We start from the raw sequence: 27397 nt of genomic DNA, 5'->3' as shown, positions 1-27397 counted from the left end.
ATTTCAGAGGTATCCACATCAGACTAGAGGAAACCAATATAAAAGCCAGCTTGTGGCTGTTCTGTTCTGTTTGCTCTCTTGCTATTGTTTTGTGGTATTTGTGTGCATGATTGTAGACTTTTTTAATTGAGTTGACAGCATGTATACAAGCATGATTCATAGTGGTCTATTCCAGCCTGCTTATTTTCCATCACACACAAATATTTCAATATTGAGAATAATAAACTGATAACTGCCAGCCCACAATAAACTGAAATAAAATTACTGTAACATTGGTAGTGGAGACAGAGAGAGAGAGAGAGAGAGAGAGAGAGAGAAAAAACATATACATAGGTCAGAAAAGATGTTTAAAAAGTCTCCTTCCCTCTTAAACTGCTACTGTACATGATACTAAACTTATATACAAGCGTAGCGTTAGGAATGTTGTACTGCCGCCACCCGACGGCTAAAACCTAGCACACCGCAGCACAATACAACGGAACTAAAAAACAGCCAGCCCAAACAGAACTCTTCTCCTTTAGCCTACACACAGGACAACCCTGCTAATGTCTCTCCCTGCCTGTAGAGGAGGAGAGGGGTGGAGGAGGGGTTAGCACTGGGGGGGGGGGGGGGGCTCAGCAGGGCGAGGAGGACATCTGGTCGTACTCGGGGCACTTGAGCAGGGCGGGGTAGTTGGAGTTCATCTGCAGGGAGGCCTCGCTGGAGATGTCGGAGGGGCTGCGGCCGCGGACCCAGGCGTCCGGGTGCAGGAACTGGCCCGAGTAGTCGGAGCAGTTGCTGAGGCGGGGGCGGTAGAAGCCGGGGTGCGGCCGGTACATCTCCTCCGCCGTGTACCGCTTCATGAACAGGTAGACGGACATCACGCCCGCCGTCTGCGCAGACGCACGCATACGCACGCAGACGCACGCACACGCGTACGCACGCACACGCACGCACACGCACGCACACGCACGCACACGCACGCATGCGCACACACATGCACGCACACACGCACACACACGCACGCACGCACACACGCACACAGGCACACACATTCACACACACATGCACACACGCACGCACGCACAAACACACACACGCACGCACACGCAGGCACACGCAGGCACACGCACACACACACACACACGTTAATGCGCACGCAGAACACAGATGAAAAGGTCCTATACACCTGCTCGACCACTCCGCTCTGCAGCCGCAGGGCGCCTTATACTCCCCCCCCCCTCCCACCCGAGTAAAGGGATCACAGAGCTTCTCCACCCTAGCTCCCCAGTGGTGGAACAAACTCCCTGTCCCTCTTCAAACCCCTCCCTCACTACCCATCTTCTGCCATGGTCTGAAGACTCATCTCTTCAGACTATACCTGGACTAACTACCACCACTCTGTATATTTCATCCTAAATCCCCCCCCCCCCCCCCTTTCATGACACTCGTTACATGTTCCCCCATCCCAGCACTTTTTGGTAATTTGTATTTGTCCTAATATTTTGTGCTTGTTCTTCTGCCTAGTTGGCCTGGCAGAGGCTAGGTCAGAATAGTGTTCACTGTGTGAACTAAACCGTGTTCTTGGCTAGAAATAGCTGTACAAAATGACATGCACATTTGTACGTCGCGTTTGGATAAAAGCGTCTGCCAAATAAATGTAATGTAAAATGTAATGTAATGTAACACAGATGAAAAGCTAAATTCTGAAGTACGGTAAATTACAAACTTGAAAAGCGAAAGTGCCTTTTCAGAAAAGTGCAGGCCGAGGCACTTATGCAGAGCATCATGGAATTCTTCACTAAAGCCAGTGCATCTGATGCTGGAGTAGTACACTATAAACGACTATGCTAAGTGCTTAATTCTCAGTGGTGTAGCTACAGGGTCATAGTTACTCATGAGCCATACTGTGGAAGTATACCACTCGGTAGTATCTGAGTCAAGCTAACAGGGGCGACATAGCTCAGGAGGTAAGACCGATTGTCTGGCAGTTGGAGGGTTGCCGGTTCAAACCCCGCCCTGGGCGTGTCGAAGTGTCCTTGAGCAAGGCACCTAACCCCTAACTGCTCTGGCGAATGAGAGGCATCAATTGTAAAGTGCTTTGGATAAAAGCGCTATATAAATGCAGTCCATTTACCATTTACCATGAGCCATACTGTGGAAGTATACCACTCGGTAGTATATGAGTCAGGCTAACCCTAGGACCTGGTGCCTGAGAGGTAGGAGAAGCACGGCTAGGGGATGTACCTCAGTCAGCAGGAAGGAGATGGCGGCGAAGGCGAAAGACCAGCCGTACTTATAGCTGAAGTAGGCCTCGCTGTTCTTGGTCCTGTTAAGCATCTCGTCATTGATGCTGGATATGTACAGCACCAGGCCCACGACCAGGGACAGACCTAAAGCCAGACAAGAGACGAAAGGCATCTTACTAAGAGGGCAAAAAGAGTGTGGGCAAGCTACCCGGAGTCCGTCTATTTGACGCTTTTAAACTTGCGCATATACAGTACAGTACACGCAGCCAATTGTAAGCTCGGATACTACTTCTTGTTTGCCATTCAGCCTAATTTAATTTCATTTTTGTTTTATGCGACCTTAATGGCTGCAGCAGTGCTGTGGTAGTTTTGGTCGGAGTAGGGAAAGCATTACCTGAGAGGATGAAGAAGATTCCGGAAACGAAGGCCAGGATCGTGCGGTGCGGTCGGATGTGTCCGATGTTGTTCAGCACAAACCCGATGAACATGAAGAAGAGGCTGACCAGGGGAAAGGGTGTGGCCGAGCGGATCATCTCTGGATTGGGGGGGGAGAGAGAGAGAAGATGAAAGAGCGGACCCCAGGTCACGAAAACAGCTAGACACGGTTTTGAGCAGAACGAGCGGAAACTAGAGCCGGTTCAGAGGTACAGATCCTGCCGAATTCTCTTCCAATTACATGACAGGTTTGTCAGTAGGCCCTTTCCAGAACTATCCGCGCCAAACGAGCCATATATTCACAAGGTCCAATAAAGCAATGCCCCACCCCCCCTCCCCTCCCCCCCCTCCCCTCCCCCCCCCCCCCACCCCTCCCCCAAGAACAACAACAAGTTGTTCCCACGGCGACTGTCTCACAGGGATTCCTGTCGCGAAATGGCGGCGCTCCGTCTCAGACTCAGACTCCCATCACTTCCCTCTCAAACACCTCCCATGACAGCACAGGCCACACAAATGTGTTTGTGTTGTCTGCTGGCGCTGCTGCCTGTCAGTCCGCCCACCCGCCCGCCTGCCCGCCTGCCCGCCCTATTGCACAGAACACAGAGGCAATCGCGAGCTTTTTACATTTTCCAAAGCCCATTTCGAAGAGATCGGTCTAATTTGTAAAATTGCGCGTGGTTTGCGGAGCCGGGTTTGTTGCTGCTTCCCCCACCCCCCACCCCACCCCCCGACTGTCCGTAGATTGTTATCACGCCGTGCCACAGATCTCGGCGTTCCCGTTCCTGAGCCCGTCGTCGATCGCCAGGTTCGGCGCTTCTGGGCTTCAGGTGAATCGTACTCTTCTCTTGTCAAACCCGCTTCGATCCACATCCCTGACAGCCTTTGAAATGGCGGCCTCTTCCGAAAAAAAAACTCTGACGAGAGGCAGGAATCTCATTTCTGAGACCGCGCGTGTGTCCGCGTGGTATATGCGTCAGTGGCTTGTGTGAATTTAGGGATGTGTGCATTTTTCATTTACTTCTTTTTTTTTTTTTTTTAGGGAGGGTGTTTCAGAGATTAGAGGACAGCGTGAGATCAGAACAGATTGACTGGACGGTGACGTTTTTAATGCTTTTACCCATCACCGCCAGACCAGTCCAAACGCAAGCCTCGCACACACCTGACCTCGCATCGATCGCTCGACATAAAGCACGGACTGTCGCACACGCCGCCGTTCTTTTTTCTTTTCTCTTTCTCTTTCTCCAGCGCTATAAAAAGAACTTAGTAAAAAGAACAACGTTTCTGCGCAGAGACTGTGCGGTGTAGGCCGTGGGACTCTCGAGCCAAGTCCCCACGCGCGCAAGGCTTCGGTCTGGCCACCTGCCACAGCAACCTCCTGAGCGGTGATCGCTCAATATCTGTTAGCGTCTCTATTCTGTTTGAATAAAGCAAAAAAAATAATAAAGAGAGGGGGCGAACTGTCGGCTAAGCTGACCTCTACGTGCATTATGAGCGCACGCCATTTTTACCGCCTCTCAAATGAAAGCAATTTTCCTTTCATTTTCCCCTGGCTCCCATTTATACTTCCATTATAAATGCAGGGGATTTCACAGAAGACCAGATCTGTGGCTGGGGGTTTTGTTGAGGTTTTGCTGACACCTTCCATGTAAAGTTGGCTTTGAGCGGACGCGAGAATACATTTCAACAAACCTCAGTTTTTGGGTTTGACGCTCACATGGGGCTGAAATTTCATTTTTATTCTGCTAATATTTATTCAGTGATGCTGATGCTGATGCTGATGCTGATTTGGGTGGGTGGGGGGGTGTAGAGGGATGTATGGACTGGCAGGTGGGGGTGGAAGGGGAGGAGGTGTGTAGACCGGCAGGTGGGGGTGGAAGGAGGAGGTGTGTAGACTGGCAGGTGGGGGTGGAAGGGAAGAGGAGGTGTGTGGACTGGCAGGTGGGGGTGGAAGGGAAGAGGAGGTGTGTGGACTGGCAGGTGGGGGTGGAAGGGAAGAGGAGGTGTGTGGACTGGCAGGTGTGGGTGGAAGGGGAGTGGAGGTGTGTGGACTGGCAGGTGTGGGTGGAAGGGAAGAGGAGGTGTGTGGACTGGCAGGTGGGGGTGGAAGGGGAGAGGAGGTGTGTGGACTGGCAGGTGGGGGTGGAAGGAGGAGGTGTGGGCTGAACTCAGTCACAGGTACTTTGCAGGGACTGGGCGACACTCTCTCTCTCTCTCTCTCTCTCTCTCTCTCGGTGCACCTGAGGGGAACAGTGATTGCTCTGTGCAGGGGAGCCGGCAGGCTGGCTCTCATCTCTAAGCCCGCTGGACCACCCTCCACTGAGCTGCAGCAGAATCAGCTCATAACGCGATCGTTGCCACGCTCCGAACTGCGCCGTCTCTCCTCCATCCATCATTATAACCACACCCCCACCCCCCAGCAGGGCACGCACAAGTGACACACAGCGTCTACAGAAAGGCTCCAGACCAGGGAGCATCAACTCCGGCCCTCGAATCCAAATCCAGCCCCTGGTTTTCTTTTCTCCCGGGTAATTAGTGCTACTGATTGGCTGGACTGTCTTCACACCTGACTCCCAGGCAAAGGGAGGGTGGAAAACCAGCCGTTCTCGGCCCTCGAGGACCGCAAGTTGCTGATCCACGCTCTAGACTATTAATGACCTGCATCAGGTTTTTTTTTATTTATTTTTTTTTAAACTCCTAGAGCTCGGCTGCTTCATGACTGAAGCCTGACACTGATCGTCTGAGGGTCACCAGGAGATGACACGGCTGGGTGTGCAGGGAGCCGTGCAGGGACGACAGGGGTCCAGATGTACCGTGTGCGTCCGAGCAGTCAAACGGATCGGGCGAGAAGCTGTCCGCAAAGCACCACCGCTACGCTCGGCGTACCCCGCAGAAACGGGCGCCGGCCTGCGTCCGGGCTTCGCCTCATTGGGTCGGGAGCAGAGGCGGGTAACCCGGCTTCAAAGAGTAAAAAGACTGACCGTGTATTTGCGCCACCAACATGCACTAAACCAGCTGATTACAATAATTAGTTCTCCTACCATGGTGAAGAGTTATGCTAATTAGAGTCAGCTGGTTTAGTGCATGGTGGTGGAGCAAATACATGGTCAGTCTTTTTACTCTTTGAAGCCGGGTTACCCACCTCTGGTCGGGAGTGAAAAAAGGGAAGGTGAGGGCGTGTGTGTGGAGGAGAGAGAGACGCCGCACTCACTCAGCACGCTGACGGTGGACTCTGAGGTCATCTGGACGTTCATGGGCATCACATACTCGATGGTGAAACAGCGGCCTGTCTCCTCCCCTGGAACAGAGCACAGGGCAGACTGACTTTACACACACACACACACACACACACACTCACACACACCACACGCACACACTCACACACACACACACACACACACACACTCACACACACTCACACACACACACACACTCACACATACACACTCACACACACTCTCTCACACACACACACACACACGCACACACACACTCACACACACACACACACACACACACACTCACACACACACACACCACACGCACATACACTCACGCACACACTCACACACACACACACACACACACACACACACACTCACACTCACACTTACACACACACACACACACACACACACACTCACACACACACACACTCACACTTACACTTACACTTACACACACACACACACACACACACACACACTCACACACACACACCACACGCACACACACACGCACACACACACACACTCACACTCACACACACGCACACACACACACACACACACACACTCACACACACACACACTCACACACACACGCACACACACACACACACAGGCCCCCGCAGACCGCGCGCGCGCTGACATCACAGCCTGAGTCACAGCAGCCCGGGCGCGGCTGGAGCGCTCGCCGCCTCATCAACAGAAGATTGCTTTTTTTTTTTTTTTTAGTTTTCTCGGCGGTTGGTGCCGGTGGAGAAAAAAGCAATAAGAGAAAGAGCAAGCTGAGAGCCCAGAGCAGCGGACGCTGGGCTTCTCAGACGAGGCCGTGCGCACACATCTGAGCACGGTGTTGTGTGGCTCTGCGGCCCCCCTGTGTTCAGCCCTGAACGCTGTACGTTGGAGGCCCCCCTGTGTTCAGTCCTGTGCTGGAGGCCCCCCTGTGTTCAGTCTTGTGCTGGAGGCCCCCCTGTGTTCAGTCCTGTGATGGAGGCCCCCCTGTGTTCAGTCCTGCGCTGGAGGCCCCCCTGTGTTCAGTCCTGGATGCAGTACACTAGGGGCCCCCTGTGTTCAGTCCTGCGCTGGAGGCCCCCCTGTGTTCAGTCCTGGACGCAGTACGCTAGGGGCCCCCCTGTGTTCAGTCCTGCGCTGGAGGCCCCCCTGTGTTCAGTCCTGGATGCAGTACGCTAGGGGCCCCCTGTGTTCAGTCCTGGACGCAGTACGCTAGGGGTCCCCTGTGTTCAGTCCTGAACACAGTACGCTAGGGGCCCCCTGTGTTCAGTCCTGAACACAGTACGCTAGGGGCCCCCTGTGTTCAGTCCTGCGCTGGAGGCCCCCCTGTGTTCAGTCCTGCGCTGGAGGCCCCCCTGTGTTCAGTCCTGCGCTGGAGGCCCCCCTGTGTTCAGTCCTGCGCTGGAGGCCCCCCTGTGTTCAGTTCCAGGGCTGGAGGCCCCCCTGTGTTCAGTCTCGCGCTGGAGGCCCCCCTGTGTTCAGTTCCAGGGCTGCCGTTCACCAGAAGCTCTACAGCAGCCCTCATTAGCTATTCCCCCTTTCCATCAATACTGCAGCTCCACACTTCAGTCATTAATGGGGCTGATTGACAAAACAGAGCCACAGACATTATAGTCACAGTCACAGCCCCCCTGACCCCCCCACCCCCCAAACCCCACCCCCTCACCCACTCACCCCCGCCCCTGACAGAAGGATTTTAGCATTTTCACAGAATTTAAAGAGACGACGTAACGGTCAGAGCACATTTCGGCTAAAAAAGGCGAAGGTCTCCAACGTTCACTTCTCTCTCTTCTCGTTCTTTTTAGAAACAGCAGGACTGTTTAATCCGTGCGTCACACTCGTTTGTTTGCTGGGTGTGACGGCAGAACGTGTGTGCATCATGGGTCCTTCGATACATTCATCACTTACAGTAGCTGTGGACATGACTGCGTGTGTGTGTGCATGTGTGTGTGTTTTGTGTGCGTGTGCGTGTGTGTGTGTGTCTGTGTGTGTGCGTGTGTGTGTGTGTGTCTGTGTGTGTGCGTGTGCGTGTGTGTGCATGTGTGTGTCTGTGTGTGTGCGTGTGCGTGTGTGTGCGTGTGTGTGTGTGTGTGCTTTGTGTGTGTGTGCATGTACGTGTGTACGTGTGTGCGTGTGCGTATGTGTGCGTGTGCGCGTGTGTGTGTGTAACACAGGGTAGTTTCTCTCCAGAAATCCGTCCCTCCTTTTATCATTCATTACAGTAAAAGCTCATCATTAAATATTTGGATAAAATCCTATTCTGCAGAAATGCCCCCCCCCCCCCCCCCCCCCCCCCCCCCCGTGCCCCCTGGCTGCAGCCTGAACATCGTCCACGCAGCTGCCTAATTTAATTAATGAAAGAGTTCCCTCGGGGCATTGCATTTTGCCTTTCAGAGCCTCTTCACTCAATATCCTTAATTACTCATCTTATCAACTCCCAAATCATCGCCGACAAGATTTGTTCATTTAGAAGTCAGAGAAGTTAAATTATCTCTTTCCCCACTGAGGAATTTATAGAGGCAGCTGTTTCAGAATCCAGTCAAAAAAAAATAAAATAAAAATAATAATAAATGTGTTTGTTTATTAATAAAAGATGCGGCTCAGGTTTAATTTACACAGTTTAATCTCGCCATCAAATGATAAAAAAGCCTTTTCATTTCAAACAGGAAACGAAACTCTGTGTGTTGCTTTCGAATGTCAAAATGAGAAAACCTAATATTTTTTTTTCCTCTGGTGCTTTGAATGGGGAGGTAGTGTACGTATCCATCTCGAAAAAAAAAGCTTCCTTTAAAAGCAATCACAAAATAGGAAACAAACCAAAATTAGGTATGGAGTTTTGAAAATGGATTTGAAATTATGTTCCCTGACCGACGTTACCATGGAAACGCAAAGCTGCTGTGAACTGGGGAAGGAAATGAAGTGCTAACTGCAAATTTCAGAAGCATCGCAAAAAGCCACCACGTATCAAGCAACATAGAGTGTGGTATCTCCAATATCTGCAACATACAGTACAGGGAATCACATCTACTAACATTGCAACGAAAAATATTTCTGCTAACATTGCAACGAAAAATATTTCTACTTCAGCAACCGTGTAATATCATAATTGCCACATCTATATATCCTGCAACATACTACATCTATTAGTGCAGCAAGTATTTGCACAACTACTCTAAAACTCAGCATCACACAACACAACACCCAGTTATTCTAACATACAGTTTGATGCTGTACCACCTAACAGACTCTCCCAAAAAAATACACTTTTTCTGTGGTGCGCACACTATGCTGCAGAGTACAACTCCCTGGAGTTCACACAGCATTCCAGGCATACTGTCGCCACCCTTATGGGACAGCGCAGAATGCAGTTTGCCGTCTCATTGAATGCTACTGTAAACAGCCATCGCTATGACGAACGTCTGCTTCCACACAACGCGCTCGCTGGTTTAACTTTGGGGGAGGTCTCTCCTCGGTGATCTGTGCATAGGCTGGCATCATCTAGGGCAGGGGTGGCGTGGGCACGTAGCGATGGGCTGGTTCGCACGGGCGGGCCGTCGTAACCGTGACGCACGGGAGAGGGGGGGGGGGGTGGGGGCGTGTCTGGGGCGAGCTGCTCTGCCCTCGTAACTCGGGGCAACGAGGCCGATCGATACCGAAAAAAAAAAACGCATTTGCCGGTCCATTTGCCACCGTCGGCTCGCGGCGTGGGCGTGGCCAGGCCAGATCCATGGCGATTACATCACGGCCTCAGTGCGCCGCGCCGGAAAAAAAAAAAACTGAATCGCGGACGCGGACGGTGTCGAGCGGGGGGGAAAGCTGCAGTGCTACCGTCGCCATCGTCAGCGAGTCACGTTCGTCTCCCCGGTCACACGTTCCCCATTGGCCGATACACCCTGGGACCAGTTTAGCCAATCAGGAGGGAGAGGAGAGGAATACCTGGTTTAACAGAAGGCAACGCTCGGTCTGCTGCAGGCATCTCTATGGAGGAAAGTGGTTTCGAGTTAGTTGTCATTTGGCTGCACGCAGAATAACCGGCATGCCACACACACACACGCATGGGACGGTGCATTCTTGTGAGAGGGCAACACGCCCATGCACTGCCCTGAGTAGTGAACATGCATTGGGCCCCGTGCCAGCCAACATACTGTAGGGTTATAGAAATTGGTCCCTTCATGGAAAAAACGGGTGACAAATAGAGATGCAGTCGTTTATCTACAGAAGAAAGGACGAGCAGGGATTGGCCAGGGTGCGGCTTTAGAGAGGTGGGACAGATTCGGCTGAATTTGTGACCATGCTACTAGGACAGGAGGGAGATCAAGTGAGACTGTGAGTCTTTGGTTAAAGGGGGGTGGGGGTGGGGGGCTTGGGGGCTTTGGAGAAACAGCACTGCAGGCCCTGCACCCCTTTTCTGCCTCCTCTCTGTGTTTTCAGATTAGACACCAAGCCGTCTGATGCAAGGCACAGTGTAAGCGTCTTAGCCTCATTGTGTGTGTGTGTGTATGTGTGTGTGTGTGTGTGTGTGTGCTTGCATGTGTGTGGGTGCACCCGTATGCGTGTGTGCGTATGTGTGTGTGCATGTGTGTGTGTGTGTGTCTGTGTATATGCGTGTGTGTGTATGTGTGTGTGTGTGTCTGTCTGTCTGTGTGTGCGTGTGTCCGTGTATATGCGTGTGTGTCTGTGTGTGTGTGTGTGTGTATGTCTGTCTGTCTGTCTGTGTGTGAGTCTGACTGTCTGTTTGTGTGCATGTGTGTCTGTGTGTGCGTGTGTCCGTGTATATGCGTGTGTGTCTGTGTCTGTGTGTGTGTGTATGTCTGTCTGTCTGTCTGTGTGTGAGTCTGACTGTCTGTTTGTGTGCGTGTGTGTCTGTGTACAGTATATGCGTGTGTGTCTGTGTGTGTGTGTTTGTCTGTGAGTGTGCGTGGGTGTGTTAGTGCATATTTGTGTCTGTAAAAACAGAGGGGAAAAGGTGCTAATGAATTACTGTATTATAATAAATCAACGTGCCACTGTAATGCAGTGCTACTTCCTTTCTGCCATTTAAATTACTGCCCACACACACATATTAATAATTGACACGCCACCCAAAGCTGAAACTTGATTTAACTTTAAAGGAAGGTGTGATTTGTGGTGAACGGGCATGAGTACTGCTTTGTAATAGTGATTGGTCTGGCAGAACATGGCATGCACAGTCAATCAGGGCAAACGGACGTCACAGGAGTCCACATCGCTGTTAACTCCCATGACACGATGAATATTAACACTGTATCAAAAGGTCATCAGTAACCTCTGTTGTGAACAGACATGATTAATGCATGCTATCACCAAAGGAGAGGATTTATGCGGCTGTAATTTAAAATGGCTTTTTCTTTAATGGCCACTCTTAAGTGATTATGTCGAGAGAGAGGACCTTGGAAAGAACCTTTGGAAGGAGCACGGTCCAGAGACAAATCCTGACCTAAGGAGACATTGTATGGTGAGCGTGCCTACCGACCGCTGGTTAAAAATGTATTTTCACATTTTCAAGTACGGTTAACTGTGTAAATTGACATTGCATAACATTTATTTAGCAGACGCTTTTATCCAAAGCGACGTACAAAAGTGCACATCATGGTCATTGGACAACTACAAAACACAGGTTCAATAAGGTTACATACTCATTTCGTGCAACTATTCATAGCCAAGAACACAGTTCAGTTCACGCAGTGAACGCCATTCTGACCTAACCTATGCCAAGCCAAACTAGGCAGAAGAACAAGCTACGATATTAGGACGAATACAAATTACAAAAAGTTCTGGAATGGGGGGTACATGTAGCATGAGTATTATAAAAGGGGGGGATTTAAAGTGCAATGATTCACAGAGTGGTGGTAGTTAGTCCAGGTATAGGCTGAAGGGATGCGTCTTCAGACCATGCCGGAAAAAGATGGGTAGTGAGGGAGAGTTTCGAAGAGGGACAGGGAATTGACAACAGACAGAAAGGGCGACGGGAACACCCAGAATTCTGTGCTGCCTGCTGGGCGAGGAGCGAGGGAACAGACGTGCCCAGGAGGAGGCGCTGACGAGGGGGGGGGGGGGGGGGGGGACAGACGGGACGGGACAGCGGGCTGGCTCACACTCACCCGCCAGGAAGCAGACCCTCCAGAGGCCGGAGTGCAGGGACATCCTGATCTCGGCGCTCTGGTTGAGGGGCAGGATGACGCCCTCCTCCAGGTAGAGCCAGTAGTCCGTGCTCACGGCGATGCCCAGCAACCCCAGGCCGCACACCGCGAACACGCTGCTCAGCAACGTCAGCGCCTTCCTGCCGCATATGCTCATTCCACAGGTCTCCAGCAGGGGGCGCTGTCAGCAGAGAGAGAGAGAGGAGGGGGAGAGAGAGAGAGGGGGGAGGGGCTGCAAATGTTAATCAAAGTTTTTTTTGTCAGACAATGTAACAGGACAGGTATGAACAGGGAAGGAGAAAAAAACCAAATGGGTCAAACTGAAATGTTGTAAATGGAAACAGAGTCGTCTCTTTTCCTGTGGTTTCACAAGGAGAAGCGCCCGGAGATGTTTTCTGCTTCCTGCGCCAGTAAATCAGGTGCATTATACGACCGAATAAGCAAGTTTTAAAATGATGATCCGGCAGCGTCCCCTGACACCACAAAAACCATCTGCAGCCCAAATTTAGAGACCATATGAAAGATTGCAGCAGCATACCAATTTTTAATTTACAAAACAATGATTTTTATCATCCACATGAAGACTTGAAGTTTACTGTTGGTGCAGAATTTTGGCAAGTACAGTATGTAGATTAGGCCTGAGCCAAGAACAAATATGCCATAATGTTGGTGTTCATTTTAACTCAACTAATTTATTAACATATTTTTCATGTTTACTTATAACGGCATACCTGTGGTACTCTTAATAACGATGCTTTGGCTCATACATATCATTTCCGTCTGCTTTTCTAAACATTTACATTTTTCCTGGCTTGAATCTGCCAGCTGACTGCTGTGGCTTGCGGTGTGCTATATCAGTTTAGAATATTTAAACTCAAAATGACAGTAGAGTGTCACCAACAGTCCATAATCAACTCAGTATTTTCTCTCAGGTTTGACATCCTTATACAGGCGGGTTTCTATGACAACACCACGCTTCTGATTTGTTACATATCAGGAATACACCCTGAACAGGTGTACATAATGGTTTTTTTTCTGATTATTGCAGGGCACACACACACCATTCAATCACACACTCATACCTATGGGCAATTCAGAGTCTCCATTTATCCCACCTGCATGTCTTTGGACTGTGGGAGGAAGTCTAAGTACCTGAAGGAAACCCATGCGGACACAGGGAGAACATGCAAACAACACACAGAAAGGCCCCAAACCGAGATTCGAACCCACAACCTTCTTGCTGTGAGGCGACAGTGCTACCCACTGCACCACCGTTCTGCCCCTAAAAGCCTTTTATACTCACATCACACACAACATGCTGTACGAGTGCTAGCATGACACTAATGCAAGGCGGTGACACTTCTGGCGATCGGCATCATTTCGGCACCGTACAGTAACACGCGTCAAGCACGTAAAACCGGCTCTCCATTTAGCTAATTCCTCCGGTTTGCACAGCGCGCTCCTCTAGCCTCTCCACCAGGATGACGTGCAGTGGGAGAAGAGTGACAGCGCGTGCGATTTTTGCTGTAATGTCCATGCCGTACGCACTGCATCGAGGGTTTATTAGATTATTCAAATCGCTTCGCGCTAGTTTCACACAGCCATAACCCGATTATTAGCTGGAGGGGTGAAAAAACGTCGGTGGAGTAGGACGAAGTGTCACGCTGATTGGAATGATGGAATGATGGAGTGTCTATCCGTTCTGCTCGCGTAAGTCCAGGGTCATTTCAAAGTTAGCTACGGCGTAATTCAATTATTTAATTCTGCGCTTTTGTTATGTCCCCACGGTTCTAATGAAAACACCAGCATTTCTTTCACGACAGCAACAGAGAACAGAGTTAGGAGCACGAAGGGAAATCCGTGCCGGTTATTCAGCCGCGGACACAAGAATCGCATTTGAATTTCCTGGAGACAAGAAAGCGCATTGAGTTGCACTTACTGTATGGAATGTGCTATACAAATAAAGTTTGATTGATTGAAGTTTGAAAGTTTCCTGGAGACAAGAAAGTTAAGAAAGAAAGCGGTGTAAATACCAACAACCACACTGAGATAGTGGAAAAACCATTTACTTGCTCACACGCACGTTCGCATGCGCACGCACGTGCTCACACACACACACACACACGCACACACACACCCACACCCACACCCAAAATCACTGTCAACATACTGATTCAGTGCAGTGGAAAATGATCAGTGTACCAGACTCACTGAACTCTGCGCTCAGAACAAAATTGAAAGAGGCCGTCTGTTCTCTGTCTGTCTGTGGTTGGACTGCGGATGGGTGGCATGAAAGAAGAGTATGAAGCAGTTATATTAAGTTAGATTAAGCTGCTGTCTGGCACTGCTTTCAATTGAAGTTTTTTTCGTGCAAAGTCACTCAGAACTGGGAACAGTGGTGGTTAATCAGAATTAAAAAGGTCACATTAAAACCAAATATGAAATTTCAATTGTATTATTGTGGTATCCTCTAGTCTGGAAAGGTGCAGAGGTCATTTTTAAACAGCTTTCAAAAGCAATGCTTTGAAACCTGTTCCTTCAGGGGTACTGAAGAACTTTTTGTGACGGCACCCCTTTGGACTGCTGTCGTTGACCACACAGTGCCAGTCTCCATCCAGCGCAAACAGGACAAGACCAGCTGTTCGGTGCAGGTTGAATGCATGCAATGAACTCAATTTAGTCTTAAAAAATCTGCGAAACAGAATTTTATTTTGGATGCGCTGCGTACGTTACTGAAGACACAGTTCCTCGTGGTTTTGTAAGTCAGTACTTTGACCACAGGGACAGGAAGGCCTATCATATCAATCCCCACATAAAACTAAGGAGGCAAGCAGGCTAATTAATTAATTCATTAATTCGTTTTCAAGTCGCGTGATTCATTCCGTAATCTCGCGCATTTTTGCGCAGGGGGTGATGAGCGGCATGACAAGGCATTCGACGGAATTCGCTCACGTACTGAGCCGCTCAGAATCAGGGGTTGAAAGGGCCGCGGAGGGTCGGCGAACGTCAGGCGACTCTCCGGCATGTAAAATCGAGCGAGCGGACTGCGAAACTTTAGGAGGCGGTGCGAGAGAATGGGAGCAATCAGTCCGGTTTTTTGTGTGGGGGCGCGTGCGGCACCGCGAGGCGGCAATCGACCTCCCCCCCCCCCCCCCCCCTTTTTCCGTTCCTCCGCTCCCCTCCGCCGGCGGTGACGCGACCTGGCAGGTGACACGGGCTCTGCCAGCCTCGCACCACGCTCTCCCCCCCCCCCCCCCCCCGGGCCGCGTGCTCCGGGAACCTCCGTCGGCCTCCATTTTGTGTCGCGGAGAGCGCGAGCGTCACCGGGGCCGAGCCCCTTCGCGCTCCGTCGCGCGTGAGCGAGCGCGTTAAAAAAGCCGCGAACGAACGAGGCGAGCGGCCCGACGCGGCGCCGCGCCCCCGGCTTCCCTGGGCGTTAAAAATAGCCGCCGAGACCTTCGGCTCAAGCGGCGGCGGCGGCGGCAACAGCTCCCCTCTCCCCCTCTTCCTCGCGGCCTGGTCACGTGCTCCTTCGCCCCACAATGGACCCTCTCGTGCAATCAGACAGAAATAGCCGAGCGAACAATAGATGAAAGTGCGAGCGGCAGGGGGGATGGCGGGAGGCCGGAGCAAAGAGAGAGAGAAAATGGTTCCTTTGACTCCCGTCTCTCAGAACATGATTGGCCTTTTCCAGGAGGTTTAGAGCGACTGAGCAGAGAGTGAGAGAGGGGGGGCCACAGATGCCCAAAGATGGAGAGACTGGAACTGGGGGGGGGGGGGGGAGGGTGGGGGTGGGGAGGTGGGGGGGAGTTGGGGGGGGCGGGGGGGGGAGATGGCCAGAGCCAGACGGGATTGTGCAGACCTTAAGCAGTGTGAAACAGTTAGCATCGCTACAGTCCGCAGCCTGGGAGAGGGCAGGCATCGGGCCCCGTGCAGCCTTGCTAACTGCACCCCATTGGAATCAGTTATGTACAGTAGCAGGAAGCGCCTGCATGAAACCACTTACAGTCGTCAGCCTGGTTTCTGTGGTAGTTAAACAGCGCACATCATACCGTGATCCGTTCACAACAAAACAAAGGTTACTTCAGTCACCACTGCGTCGCATGCTGGAGCTAAAATTTTTTGCATACTTTATGTGGGAAAAAACAAAAAAAACAAAACAAAACATGTGGGTTCCATCATTCAAATGCGATTTCTTGTGACTCCTATTAAATCTATCCATTGTGTGCAGCAAAAGCACACGCGTATTAGCGCTTTCATTGTACGTCGGCTTTGTATGTCGACTGCTTGCTGTTTTGATAAAATGCTGATCACCGTTCACCTGCCGAGGCATTCAGACCTCTACACTTGCGTGTTATTAAATTGGGGCTTTGGTCTTGAAGGTTGGCAAATTGTGTTTTCAGTGTTTTCAACACATAACACTGTTAGTCAATGGGTCACTAATTTACTGCTGGCCCGCTGCGACGACTTCATATGAAATAAAACAACCAAAGAGGTTTATTTGCTGTGCATTGATATGCCACAGTCAGCTGATCATCCAAAGCACCCGTGTTGAGCAAAATGGCCGCTAGGTTGGTTGCTCTTAAAGATTTTTAATGACGACATTTTAATGATTTAGTTTGAAATTTCATTTAAGAGTTTATTTTTTAAAAATTGTGTGCAGCATAATGTTATTCTTCTCTGTGTAATGTATTTTTTTTAAACTGAACTTAAAATGGTAACAGACTTTCTGGTAAAAAAAAAAAGCTATTCCATGCCTTTTTATTGTGAACAGAAAATTATTCAATATTAATTCGACAGTGACTACATAAAATAAAATAAAATATCAAATAAAAGTACTACCAATGGTCCAGTTTTATACTGTACACGTGGAATCCAGGAAAAAAATTATTGTGAAATCACACAATAAAAAAGCTATGGCACCCATACTGGCTACACTTCTTCATCAGACCGAATAATGAAATCTGGACAAAGACCGGATTCTTCATTATGAAGGTGAGCACTGAAAGTCTTTGCCCTATTGTAATATTCTACTTATTTCCTTCCTCATCCTCTCAACAAAGGGAGAGGAAGAGAAAGGATATTTTAAAAGATGACATGAATGATTCATCCTCACGTTGCTAAGGACTCTCATTCCATTCCGTTGAACTTCATTTCCCAGCTGCGCCGTCAGGCACTGGGAAAGTAATGTGCCTGTTTCACTGCAGCTCTTGTGTTGCCTCTTACTCCTCCTCCCCGAAGAGTTTGGAGATGAAGTGTTCATTTCCTGTGTCATGATTAGTGGTTTCTGAAATGCCACGTTGCTGAGGCATACCCTTAAATAAATTATCCACGCAATCACAGAGCTGGATGTAAAAAAAAGAAGAAAAAAAACCAAAAAAAAAAAAACCTTTTAATTGTAAAATATCACATTTTTATGTTTCACTTGCACTTGTAAAGCCAAGCATATCTCTTTGGGGAACGTGTGGCCGATGCCATCTGTTCAGTACAGCGTGCACACGGGGGAGCATATTTACAGCCTGCACACGGGGAAGCATATTTACAGCCTGCACATACCGGCAGAAGGCCATGCTAACAAAAACACACACACACACACACACACGCACATACATACACAGATGCAGGTGTGCCCACACACATAAATACACACACACGCAGAAGTATACACACACACACACACACACACACACACACACAGATGCAGGTGTGCCCACACACACACACACACACACACACATGCAGATGCACACACACACACACACACACAGATGGTGTGCCCACACACACACACACATATACACTCACACATACTAAAGAAAGCTTAACAGAAGGACAGAAAATATGTCAATGGTAAAGCCTTCAGGAATTTGCAGATGGGATTGTACCGGACGGCTATAACCATTGCACTACAACAACCAAGATGCCACCAGCATCAGTGTCTGGACCGGTGGCTGGGGGACTGCTCCTGGCAATGCTGTGGGCCAGATGGAGTTTGATGGGGTCTTATTCTCCTCTACATTACAGGCATTTAGCAGACGCTCTTATCCAGAGCGACTTACATAACATTTTACACAGCATTTACATTGCATCCTTTTATACAGCTGGATATAAACTGAAGCAATGCAGGTTAAGTACCTTGCTCAAGGGTACAACGGCAGCGTCCTACCTGGGAATCAAACCTACGACCTTTAGGTTACAAGACAAGCTCCTTACCCGTTATACTACACTGCCGTCCTCTACAGAGCGTGGACGTTGAGTGTCATATCCAGCGCTGCCTTTAAGATGTCTGATACCAAGCCCCGGCCAAAGGACAGTCAGAACACTCAGCCAATCAGGTCACTGGAACCCACCCAGTGAACAGGAACACACGCAGGCAGAACCCGCAGCGAGGACAGAGAAGAGCTGAGAAACGCACAGCGAGAAACGAAAGACCGCAAGGACGTCTGCACCCCGCGAGCCAGCTCTGTCAATTAATTTCCTGTTAATTCATACAAACACAAAAAATAAGGCCAAGGAGGTGACTGGATTTCGAATGGCAATGGGGCGCTGGCATCGCTAAGCTCCGCATGAAAGAATAAAGATGGTGGGGGGGGGGGGGGTGGGGGGCGGGGAGGCTGTGGGGGCGCGGGGGAGGCGGGTGGCGGCGTGGGGGCGTGGGGGGGGGGGGTGGAGGCGGTAGGGGCAGGGGGGCGGGGGGGGGTGGGCTTATAAAAAGGACAGCCTTCTGGCGGTGCGTCGGTTCGAAGCGTGCTCTTTTCCATTGCGCTTGTCGCTCCTGAACCTGAACGACGGCGCGAGTCCACGCTCCGCCACCAAGGGGCTGCCGAGCCCGCGCGCGCCCCGGCAGAACTGAACCGGAGCGCGACAGCATCGTCGTCGTCGTCGTCGAAAGTAGGTCAGTTCCCTCTGCCCCATTCAATTAGTGCACGTCCAGCCTCATGAACTTTAATCACGTGCGCCGTCATACGACGAGGGTCAGGCACAGACTGGCCATGTATCAATGGACGACTGTTTTAAGGCAAGGTGAGATAGGGAAGTGCACACTCCTGAGCCAACGGAGTCCATTCACAAGTGCTGACATCTTCGTCAAAGGACAAATTTAGCAAGGCCTGGAAATGGAAGTCAGAATTGCATTTCCAAAGAAGTCCAATTAATTATTATTATTTTTTAGTGCATTTGCCCATTAATTCTCCATTAGTAAACTGCACGTTCAGTTCACTGTTCTTATAATTACAGTCTATGTGTTGCTCGTCCGAAATTAAAGCAAAACTTCTTGAAGTTTTGAGAAAGGACAGATTGCAGAATGCAGTCATTTTCAATGTGTGAAATCATGTTTCGCTGTTCTTTTGCTCTGCAGCAATTGTTCCTGACCTAAATTTATACTATGCTCCTAAAAAACCAAAAGTAAGGGAATTTCTATAAATTGCCATGTAAAAAAAACCAAAAAATTAGAGAGATAAATCATCTCGAGCTTTTCTAAAAAAGCTCTCTCCTTCACTGTTGTGCAACGAAGTGCAACGGCTGCTGACCCAGTTCATGGAATGGTGGTGTGAGGACCCTGTCTCCCGGGTAACGGGTGCATCTGTGCTCCACTGATGTAGGCGATCAGTCACCGTGCCCTTGTGGGCTCAGAGGCCCCAGGAGGGGGCATGGGGCATCAGACACAGGGCATCAGGCATGGGGCATCAGGCTGGGGGCAACAGGCACAGGGCAACAGGCATGGGGCATCAGGCACAGGGCATCAGGTATGGGGCATCAGACACAGGGCATCAGGCACAGGGCATCAGGCATGGGGCATCAGGCACGGGGCAACAGGCACAGGGCATCAGGCATGGGGCATCAGGCTGGGGGCAACAGGCACAGGGCAACAGGCATGGGGCATCAGGCACAGGGCATCAGGTATGGGGCATCAGACACAGGGCATCAGGCACAGGGCATCAGGCATGGGGCATCAGGCACGGGGCAACAGGCACAGGGCATCAGGCATGGGGCATCAGGCACAGGGCATCAGGCATGGGGCATCAGGCACAGGGCATCAGGCATGGGGCATCAGGCATGGGGCATCAGGCACAGGGCATCAGGCATGGGGCATCAGGCACAGGGCATCAGGCACGGGGCATCAGGCACAGGGCATCAGGCACAAGGCATCAGACACAGGGCATCAGGCATGGGGCATCAGGCACAGGGCATCAGGCATGGGGCATCAGGCACAGGGCATCAGGCACAAGGCATCAGGCACAGGGCATCAGGCATGGGGAATCAGGCACAGGGCATCAGGCACAGGCCATCAGGCACAGGGCATCAGGCACGGGGCAACAGGCACAGGGAAACAGGCATGGGGAATAAGGCACGGGACATCAGGCATGGGGCATCAGGCACAGGGCATCAGGCATGGGGCATCAGGCACAGGGCAACAGGCAGGGGGCATCAGGCACAGGGCATCAGGCATGGGGAAACAGGCACAGGGCATCAGGCACGGGGCATCAGATATGGGGCATCAGGCACAGGACATCAGGCACGGGGCATCAGGCATGGGGCATCAGGCACAGGGCATCAGGCATGGGGCATCAGGCACAGGGCATCAGGCATGGGGCATCAGGCACAGGGCATCAGGCACAAGGCATCAGGCACAGGGCATCAGGCATGGGGAATCAGGCACAGGGCATCAGGGACAGGGCATCAGGCACAGGGCTTCAGGGACAGGGCATCAGGCATGGGGCATCAGGCAAGGCTTGCTTCCCTGCGAAGTGCCCCCATAGCCGAATTGGCACTACAATGCTGGGCTACAGAGCACTGTTCACACCTGGCTGCTCACACCCTGCTCCTCTGCCCTGCAAATCGCACACACATGCAAACACCGCCGGACAACTCACTTTTACTCAGCCAAGCAGTCGCAAATACCAGTTTCTTACGGCGAAAACGCACCAAGAAACACCAAGTTTACCTGCCCTTTGGAACGCACTAGTGGGTGCCACCATAGCTTTCACCACAGATTTAAAGAGCTTCACCTCATGGAAATTGTGCTCACGTGAGCCTGAAAGGAGGTAGCCGCCTCTCACAGCGCCATCCGCAGGGCAAACTGGAGCCTGCACCTCCCCTGGTGTCTCCCGCTCTTTAGTAGAGGTTAATCTGACTCAGTATGTGTCAGTCAACGGCTAAAGCTGTCACACATCCAGAAAAACATATTTACTTTACCGGGAAGAATAAGCCTAAAAGCTTAAATAAACAAGATGTTTCGCTGATAAATGAAATTATTTTTATTTTTTATAAATAGCTTTTTAGTTAAAAGTTAAACGCTTATACGAAAAGTAGTCTCTTGCCAAATCCACACACGTGGCAAGAGGCAAGAGAAGAGACAAAGGGTAAAATTGAATTTACATGCTGTAATTTAAAATCCTCATTTTCACGCCAAAAAGACAACTTACAACAGTGCAGAATGGGCATTCAAACACAGATGTGTATATACTGCAACACTTCCACGTTCTAAATGAGCTTAACCTGATCAGAGCTTGGTCTTTTTGACGTTCTCAAAGTCATGCACTCGCAGAGAGGCAGCTGACTGTGACGCTGCAGCGGAGGAGGCGGAACGACCGGATGTCAATCTGGAATCCCGACAAGGAGAGCAACAGCAGTGCACATCGCTGTAATTACCGACAGCTCTCGGGGCGATATAGCTCAGGAGGTAAGACCGATTGTCTGGCAGTCGGAGGGTTGCCGGTTCAAACCCCGCCCTGGGTGTGTCGAAGTGTCCTTGAGCAAGACACCTAACCCCTAACCCCCAACTGCTCTGGCGAATGAGAGGCATCAATTGTAAAGCGCTTTGGATAAAAGCGCTGTATAAATGCAGTCCATTTACCAGCTCTCCCGTCACTGAACTCTCTCCACATTGTTTAAGTCCAGACTCCTCAGGTAAGAGGAAAAGCAGGAGAGCACACGATGAAGTAGACTAATTCATAAACGAGTATTCCAAAAAAACAAAACAAACAAACAAACAAACAAAAACAGCTCCGAGTGCAAATTATTAATAGGCACGAATGCGCAGAGGTGGATCTGACTCGGAGACGAGGACACAGGATGTCCAGTCGATTGCAGACTGTGTTGCCGGGGACACCATCTTACTGTGGCTGGCATGAGTCATTCACAGACAGACAGGCGGCGGCAGGAGAGAGGGCATTGGATTTAATCTGCTCCAGACACATGAACTCTGGACACAGCTGCCCGCTGAACGGACTCTCTGTAGCAGCCAGTCTGGCAGAGCAGTCCTCATACATACACATTTATATAAAACTACTGTATTCAGAAGCAAGCACAAAAAAAATGTAGAGTAATATGTTGTCCATTGGATTACTGGTTGGCAATCGTTAGCAAGCTAACATTAAGAGGCTGCCAAAGCTATAATAAATTACTAACGTTTGCATTCACTCAAACATAAAACTGTACCAGCAAATTTACATCTGAAAAGACATTTTCAATAAAGACATGGCATGAGAAAAAATCTTGCCAATCCAAGCCTATAACTTGGCTCAGGTATGATAAGGCTTGAACAGTAGTTTCTCAGATACTCAGTGAAGTCCAGCAACAGTCAATGAAGATACAAGGTTTGACAGGCAGCCTTGAGAGCTAATGCACTTTAAAGTTTTAAAATGCAAGGGATTGTGGATCTGTAAACCCCCCCCCCCCCCCCCCACCCCCTCAGTTGAGGTGGTTTGGGCATCTGGTAAGGATGTCTCCTGGGCGCCTTCCTACGGAGGTTTTCTGAGCTCGGCCCCCGGGGAGGAGACCCAGGGGCAGACCTAGGACACGCTGGAGGGATTATATCCAAAGGCTGCCCAGGGATTGCCTGGGGATCCACCGGGATGAGTCAGTAGAAGTCGCTGGGGAGAGGGACGTCTGGGCTGCCCTGCTTGCCCCTTTGCCACCGCGACCCTGACCTGGACGAAGCGGTTAGAGAATGGATGGATGGAACGGATGGTTGGGATTGGGGATCCAATTTATTGGTCTTAAAGATGTAAAACATTGACAGTACTAAAATTGTTTTTGCTGCGTTTGATGATGCAAAATTTAAGCAAAATCTACAAAAAATGTTAAAAGTTTTTGTTAAAAAATGACACGTATTGTATTTAACTAACATTTTCATAGTTTTAGGTTTAGCCACTGCAAAAGTCTTATATACCCTTTAACTTTGGGATAGAAGCAAAACAGTTTTGTCGAGCTTTAAGAATGTGTCACTGTTCTTCACTTTCTTTGTACATGAGGAATCTTCCTTGAAGTGCAACATTTCCTTCCCTGTTGAGTGACACCGCTGAGTCATTCCCTTCACAAATCAAAAAATAGAGGAAACCCTGGAAATTAATACAGTGTGATGAACTGTTAACGAACACTGTAGCAGACTGTCAGGAGCACTTGTCAAGCAGATATAACATCTCAGCCAACAGGCTCTGAAGATGAAACAGACTGATCATGTGAAGTTAAACATCTAGCGTCTTTAAATGTGCTCTTTTTGAGCAGAGACTCTGTTACTTTATCCCACTGCTAAAGTAATACAGGGCAGTCACATATCACCTTGCCCTGTATAATTGCAATGTTGAGGTCTTGTTTCTTCATTAAAACAAGCAGTCTTAATTTCAAATCTCCAAACATTTTTATATATGGAAGTAATAATATATATATATATATATATATATATATATATATATATATATATGATACTTTTGTTGTTTTGTTTCAGCCAGTCACACTGTAAAGTCTATCAGAAAGTGTTTTTTTGTGGTGTAATTCAGCTGGATTTACTCCCAGATGTCTATTTTCACTCTGTGGCTGTAGGTAACACTAATGCACATACAGGCATCATTTTTCTTTCATAGTGAAAGTAGGATTAGTTCATCTACATCAAAAGATATGTTTACTAGTTTGGAGCTACAGCATTAATGCAAAACTCATTTTACTTGATTATGGCCTTGCATCGATGAAAATTTGTTCTGACCTTGTTTTGTCGAAGTCCTTGTTTGGCGAGTGCAACAATCAAGATTATTAACTTGCCAAACAGTGTCTGTAGGCATTTAGAAGTAAAAAGCAAGGATGTGTCAAGATGGATGACTCGTCTACTGCAAACCAAATCTACCTACGGGTACAAATAAAGTAACCCGAACCCGAACCTGAACCTGAACCTGAACCTGAACCTGAACCTGAGGACAGACATTGATTGAATCCAAGGTTATGGCTTCCTTTTGTGTTGGTCACGGCTATGATTGTTTGCAAGTAAAGTAATTTGATCCTAAATTCTTAGCCAATTGTATTATAACTGGCTGATAGCATGCACACATTGCTGGCCAACCACAATATCCAGTTGTATATTATTTTTTGCACAGAAATGCAAGCATCTTTGGTGACATATGAAGCTTTTAATGCAGCGGGATATTTTATGAAGTAGTTCAAGTTGTACACCATGGGATGCCAACATTTTCAATGTGTGCCTGCCACATCAGCTGCTATGCAAACATCAACCATGAAACTGCAAATGTTTCATTGTGTTGGTATTCTCATTTTGCAAACTTTGTTGGTACAGTATAAACAATAAAAACCATAAATCAAGTCAAGAACGAGGTAACCAAAATGGGAGTAAAACACATAGAACAACATTGTTTCTAGAGTTAGGTTCCAACATAACCGACAGTAAGAGCAAAAAAAAAAACGTTGGTCTGGTGCGCGTCATGCTAAGACAAATGGAACTCCGATGTCATTTCGGCTTCGAGAACTGCGATGCAAATGCAATCCCCCTGTGTCTGTACGCAACGAACAACATTAATAAACGTTGTGTCGTTAACTGGACACAATTCACGTATACTCTCCCATGTTTGACGCTTCCATAACAACAAAAGCATTACACGTTTCATCAAACATTATTTAAAAAAAAAAGCCGCGTGGCACGTCGAAGGGCAAGAAGTGAGTCAGAGATGCGGAAAGCAAACGCCGCGAGCTCCTGCAGACCATTCCGGAGCATGAGATTGCTCTTTCTCTTCACGTATAGCTCACATAATTTGTGATTATATATATAAAAAGGACCCAACTGAACCCAACAAAGAACATAACAGCACCACATAACCAAACTTCGTATTCAGAGGTGTCAGTCTCTACTCATAAACTTATCGAATGTACAGATGGCGAGCGCTATCCGTGGTCCTGAAAATGGGGCAAACGTGGCAAATACTATTTAATCAACAGCCCATGTAAGTGTAAACCCGGAGAGAATGCCGCTTCGAATGTGCGACGGTGTGCGTTAACGAACGTGCTCACTGAATAAAGCGAACATCACGAACATTAGCCTAAGTGTAAACACAAGTAAACAAAAACAAAACAAAAACACAATTAAAAAAAAAAATCTATTTCCGCTCCACTTAGCAAGAAATCCTCGCTTTTCCTCTCGCTAATGCACAATTGAGGTGGGTTAACCCCCCAGTTAAAACATCAGTCTTCATTCTACCCATATGACAAATGAACAGCTGACAGTAAATAACAATGTAGGTTTTAGTGGACATCACTTTGTCAAAATTAAGAGGTTGATACATCGCGGAAGTGGTGGCCACGTACTTCAATGTTCATGTCACTGAAGTGCGACTACGCACAAAATCGTAATGGAAAACTATGATAATCTGGGTTAATAGGCTACTAAGGCTTTCGCGCTAAGCACTGGCTCTCAAATGACTATGCATCACCTTTAAACAAAAATTGTAGATGAATTTGAAGCGTCCCGACTAATAATCTCCAACTACGCGAGAGAGAAATATTCGTTCAGACATTCAACAATTCAGTTCGCTACAGACGACATGCAGAGATAATAATGTATAAGCACGTCACATAACCTTCAGTAAATTGGCTACACACGTAAACTAATAAAAAACATCGTAATTTACAAATTTAATGTTAAATCGTTTCAACACATATTATTTACAGGTCGTATACACGATTCCAGAAAATGTCCTTAAAGAGCATTCCAAAACTTGCGTAGAACAATTATCAAGCCAATACACACATCACCAAAAAACTATGATAAATTGTACCACAACTTGATCGTGATCAGTGCTAATAAACCTGTGAATAATATATGCAACGGATATATTTAAATTTCCTGTTAAAAAGAACATGGTTACTTTTAATTATTTCCTGCACAGTAAAATTGTTAACATCTCTTAAAATTCTCAGGACAAGAACAATGCAACGTCTTTCGCGATAAAACAAATAAAATGGTAACAATTACCTATTATGAAGACTCGGCAAGATAACTATTCCTCGCTGTGTTGTTCTTTCACCCCTGTACCGCTCTTTGTTTGTCTTCACGTAGAACGCAGAGAGGATGTGAGAAAGAAATGTGTAGCGCGCGGATTGCCTTGCAACAGGACAATACGAGCTCCGCGCGCGCACTCCTGTAATCGCGCGTGCAGGTGGGTCTGTCTTTGGAGATTTCAAGCAGCTTCGCCAGAAATCAACATTTAGCCAAATTTAGCCAGCAACCGCAGAACAGACACTGTAGCCAGAGGCGTATGTCTACAGTTATGTCTTCCTCATGAAGATTCTCACGCTTCTGAAACCTTTTTACAGACTGAATAGACTACATTACGGCTTTTTGAAAAGGTAGAATGCTACCCCGACCCATGAACAGGTAGGTTGCAGAACTCCCACGTGAGATTTAAGAAGCAACAACCGACTAAAACCGATTTGTATTTAGCTTTTTGGAGTAGCCTACATTCTCAACTACATACACAAGTCCATACTTCCACTTCGTAATCATTCAGAATTTTGCTATCGGGTTACGATTACCTTATTGAATTACAACAAACACAACAGCAATTCTTCTTCTTCTTCTTCAAACAATACTACTACTACTACTACTACTACTACTAATAATAATACTAATTATTATTATTATAATTATTATTATAAGAAGAAGACTATACAAGCATATCCATAAACGTGATCACCATACAGTATTCTTCTTCATCCTCATAATCATCTTCTAATAATAATGGTAAGAAGAAGAAGAAGAGGAGGAGGAAGAAGAATATACAAGCATAATCATAAATGTGATTTAGGTGACCACATATTGTTTACGTTCAAAAGGCTATCCTAGTTTATTTCCACGATCATTTATCTTCTCTTAAAACTGACCAATCCTGACGAGGCGACATTTGTTCGTTGGCTGAATTATTTACGAACATCTGGTGTCTAGTAGGGCCTACATTAGGTCGTACTATGGATAATTCAAAGTAGTAATTGAATTTTTTTTTTTAATGAACGTCACAACATACATTTTGTATTTATATTCAAAGTATATAAAAACACGAAGATG

The 27397-nt window shown here is 48.4% G+C and overlaps 1 protein-coding gene across 1 annotated transcript; it reads right to left on the bottom strand.

The window, feature by feature from the left end:
* Window positions 1-603: 603 nt before the first annotated feature.
* Window positions 604-26726, bottom strand: LOC118219639 (voltage-dependent calcium channel gamma-5 subunit). Its single transcript, XM_035402973.1, has 6 exons — window positions 26309-26726; window positions 12016-12235; window positions 5872-5958; window positions 2623-2763; window positions 2227-2372; window positions 604-872 (listed from the first exon to the last, which is right to left on the bottom strand). The coding sequence occupies exons 2-6, from the start codon at window positions 12209-12211 to the stop codon at window positions 615-617; spliced, it is 828 nt and encodes a 275-aa protein (XP_035258864.1). The 5' UTR covers window positions 12212-12235; window positions 26309-26726; the 3' UTR covers window positions 604-614.
* Window positions 26727-27397: the final 671 nt, after the last annotated feature.

This window comes from Anguilla anguilla, chromosome 2, assembly GCF_013347855.1.
Source record: "Anguilla anguilla isolate fAngAng1 chromosome 2, fAngAng1.pri, whole genome shotgun sequence".
Lineage (NCBI taxonomy): Eukaryota > Metazoa > Chordata > Actinopteri > Anguilliformes > Anguillidae > Anguilla > Anguilla anguilla.
Note: the sequence above shows the minus strand (reverse complement) of the source record. Positions and strands in the feature narration are given on the sequence as shown.

What these genes read in the sequence shown, in the direction of transcription:
- LOC118219639 (XM_035402973.1), bottom strand. Translation starts at nt 12,211, where the DNA reads ATGAGCATATGCGGCAGGAAGGCGCTGACGTTGCTGAGCAGCGTGTTC. An exon ending in GAGGGTCTGCTTCCTGGCGG is followed by an intron (nt 5,959 to 12,015) that starts GTGAGTGTGAGC and finishes GCTCTGTTCCAG; the next exon opens with GGGAGGAGACAGGCCGCTGT. An exon ending in TCTCCTTCCTGCTGACTGAG is followed by an intron (nt 873 to 2,226) that starts GTACATCCCCTA and finishes GCGTCTGCGCAG; the next exon opens with ACGGCGGGCGTGATGTCCGT.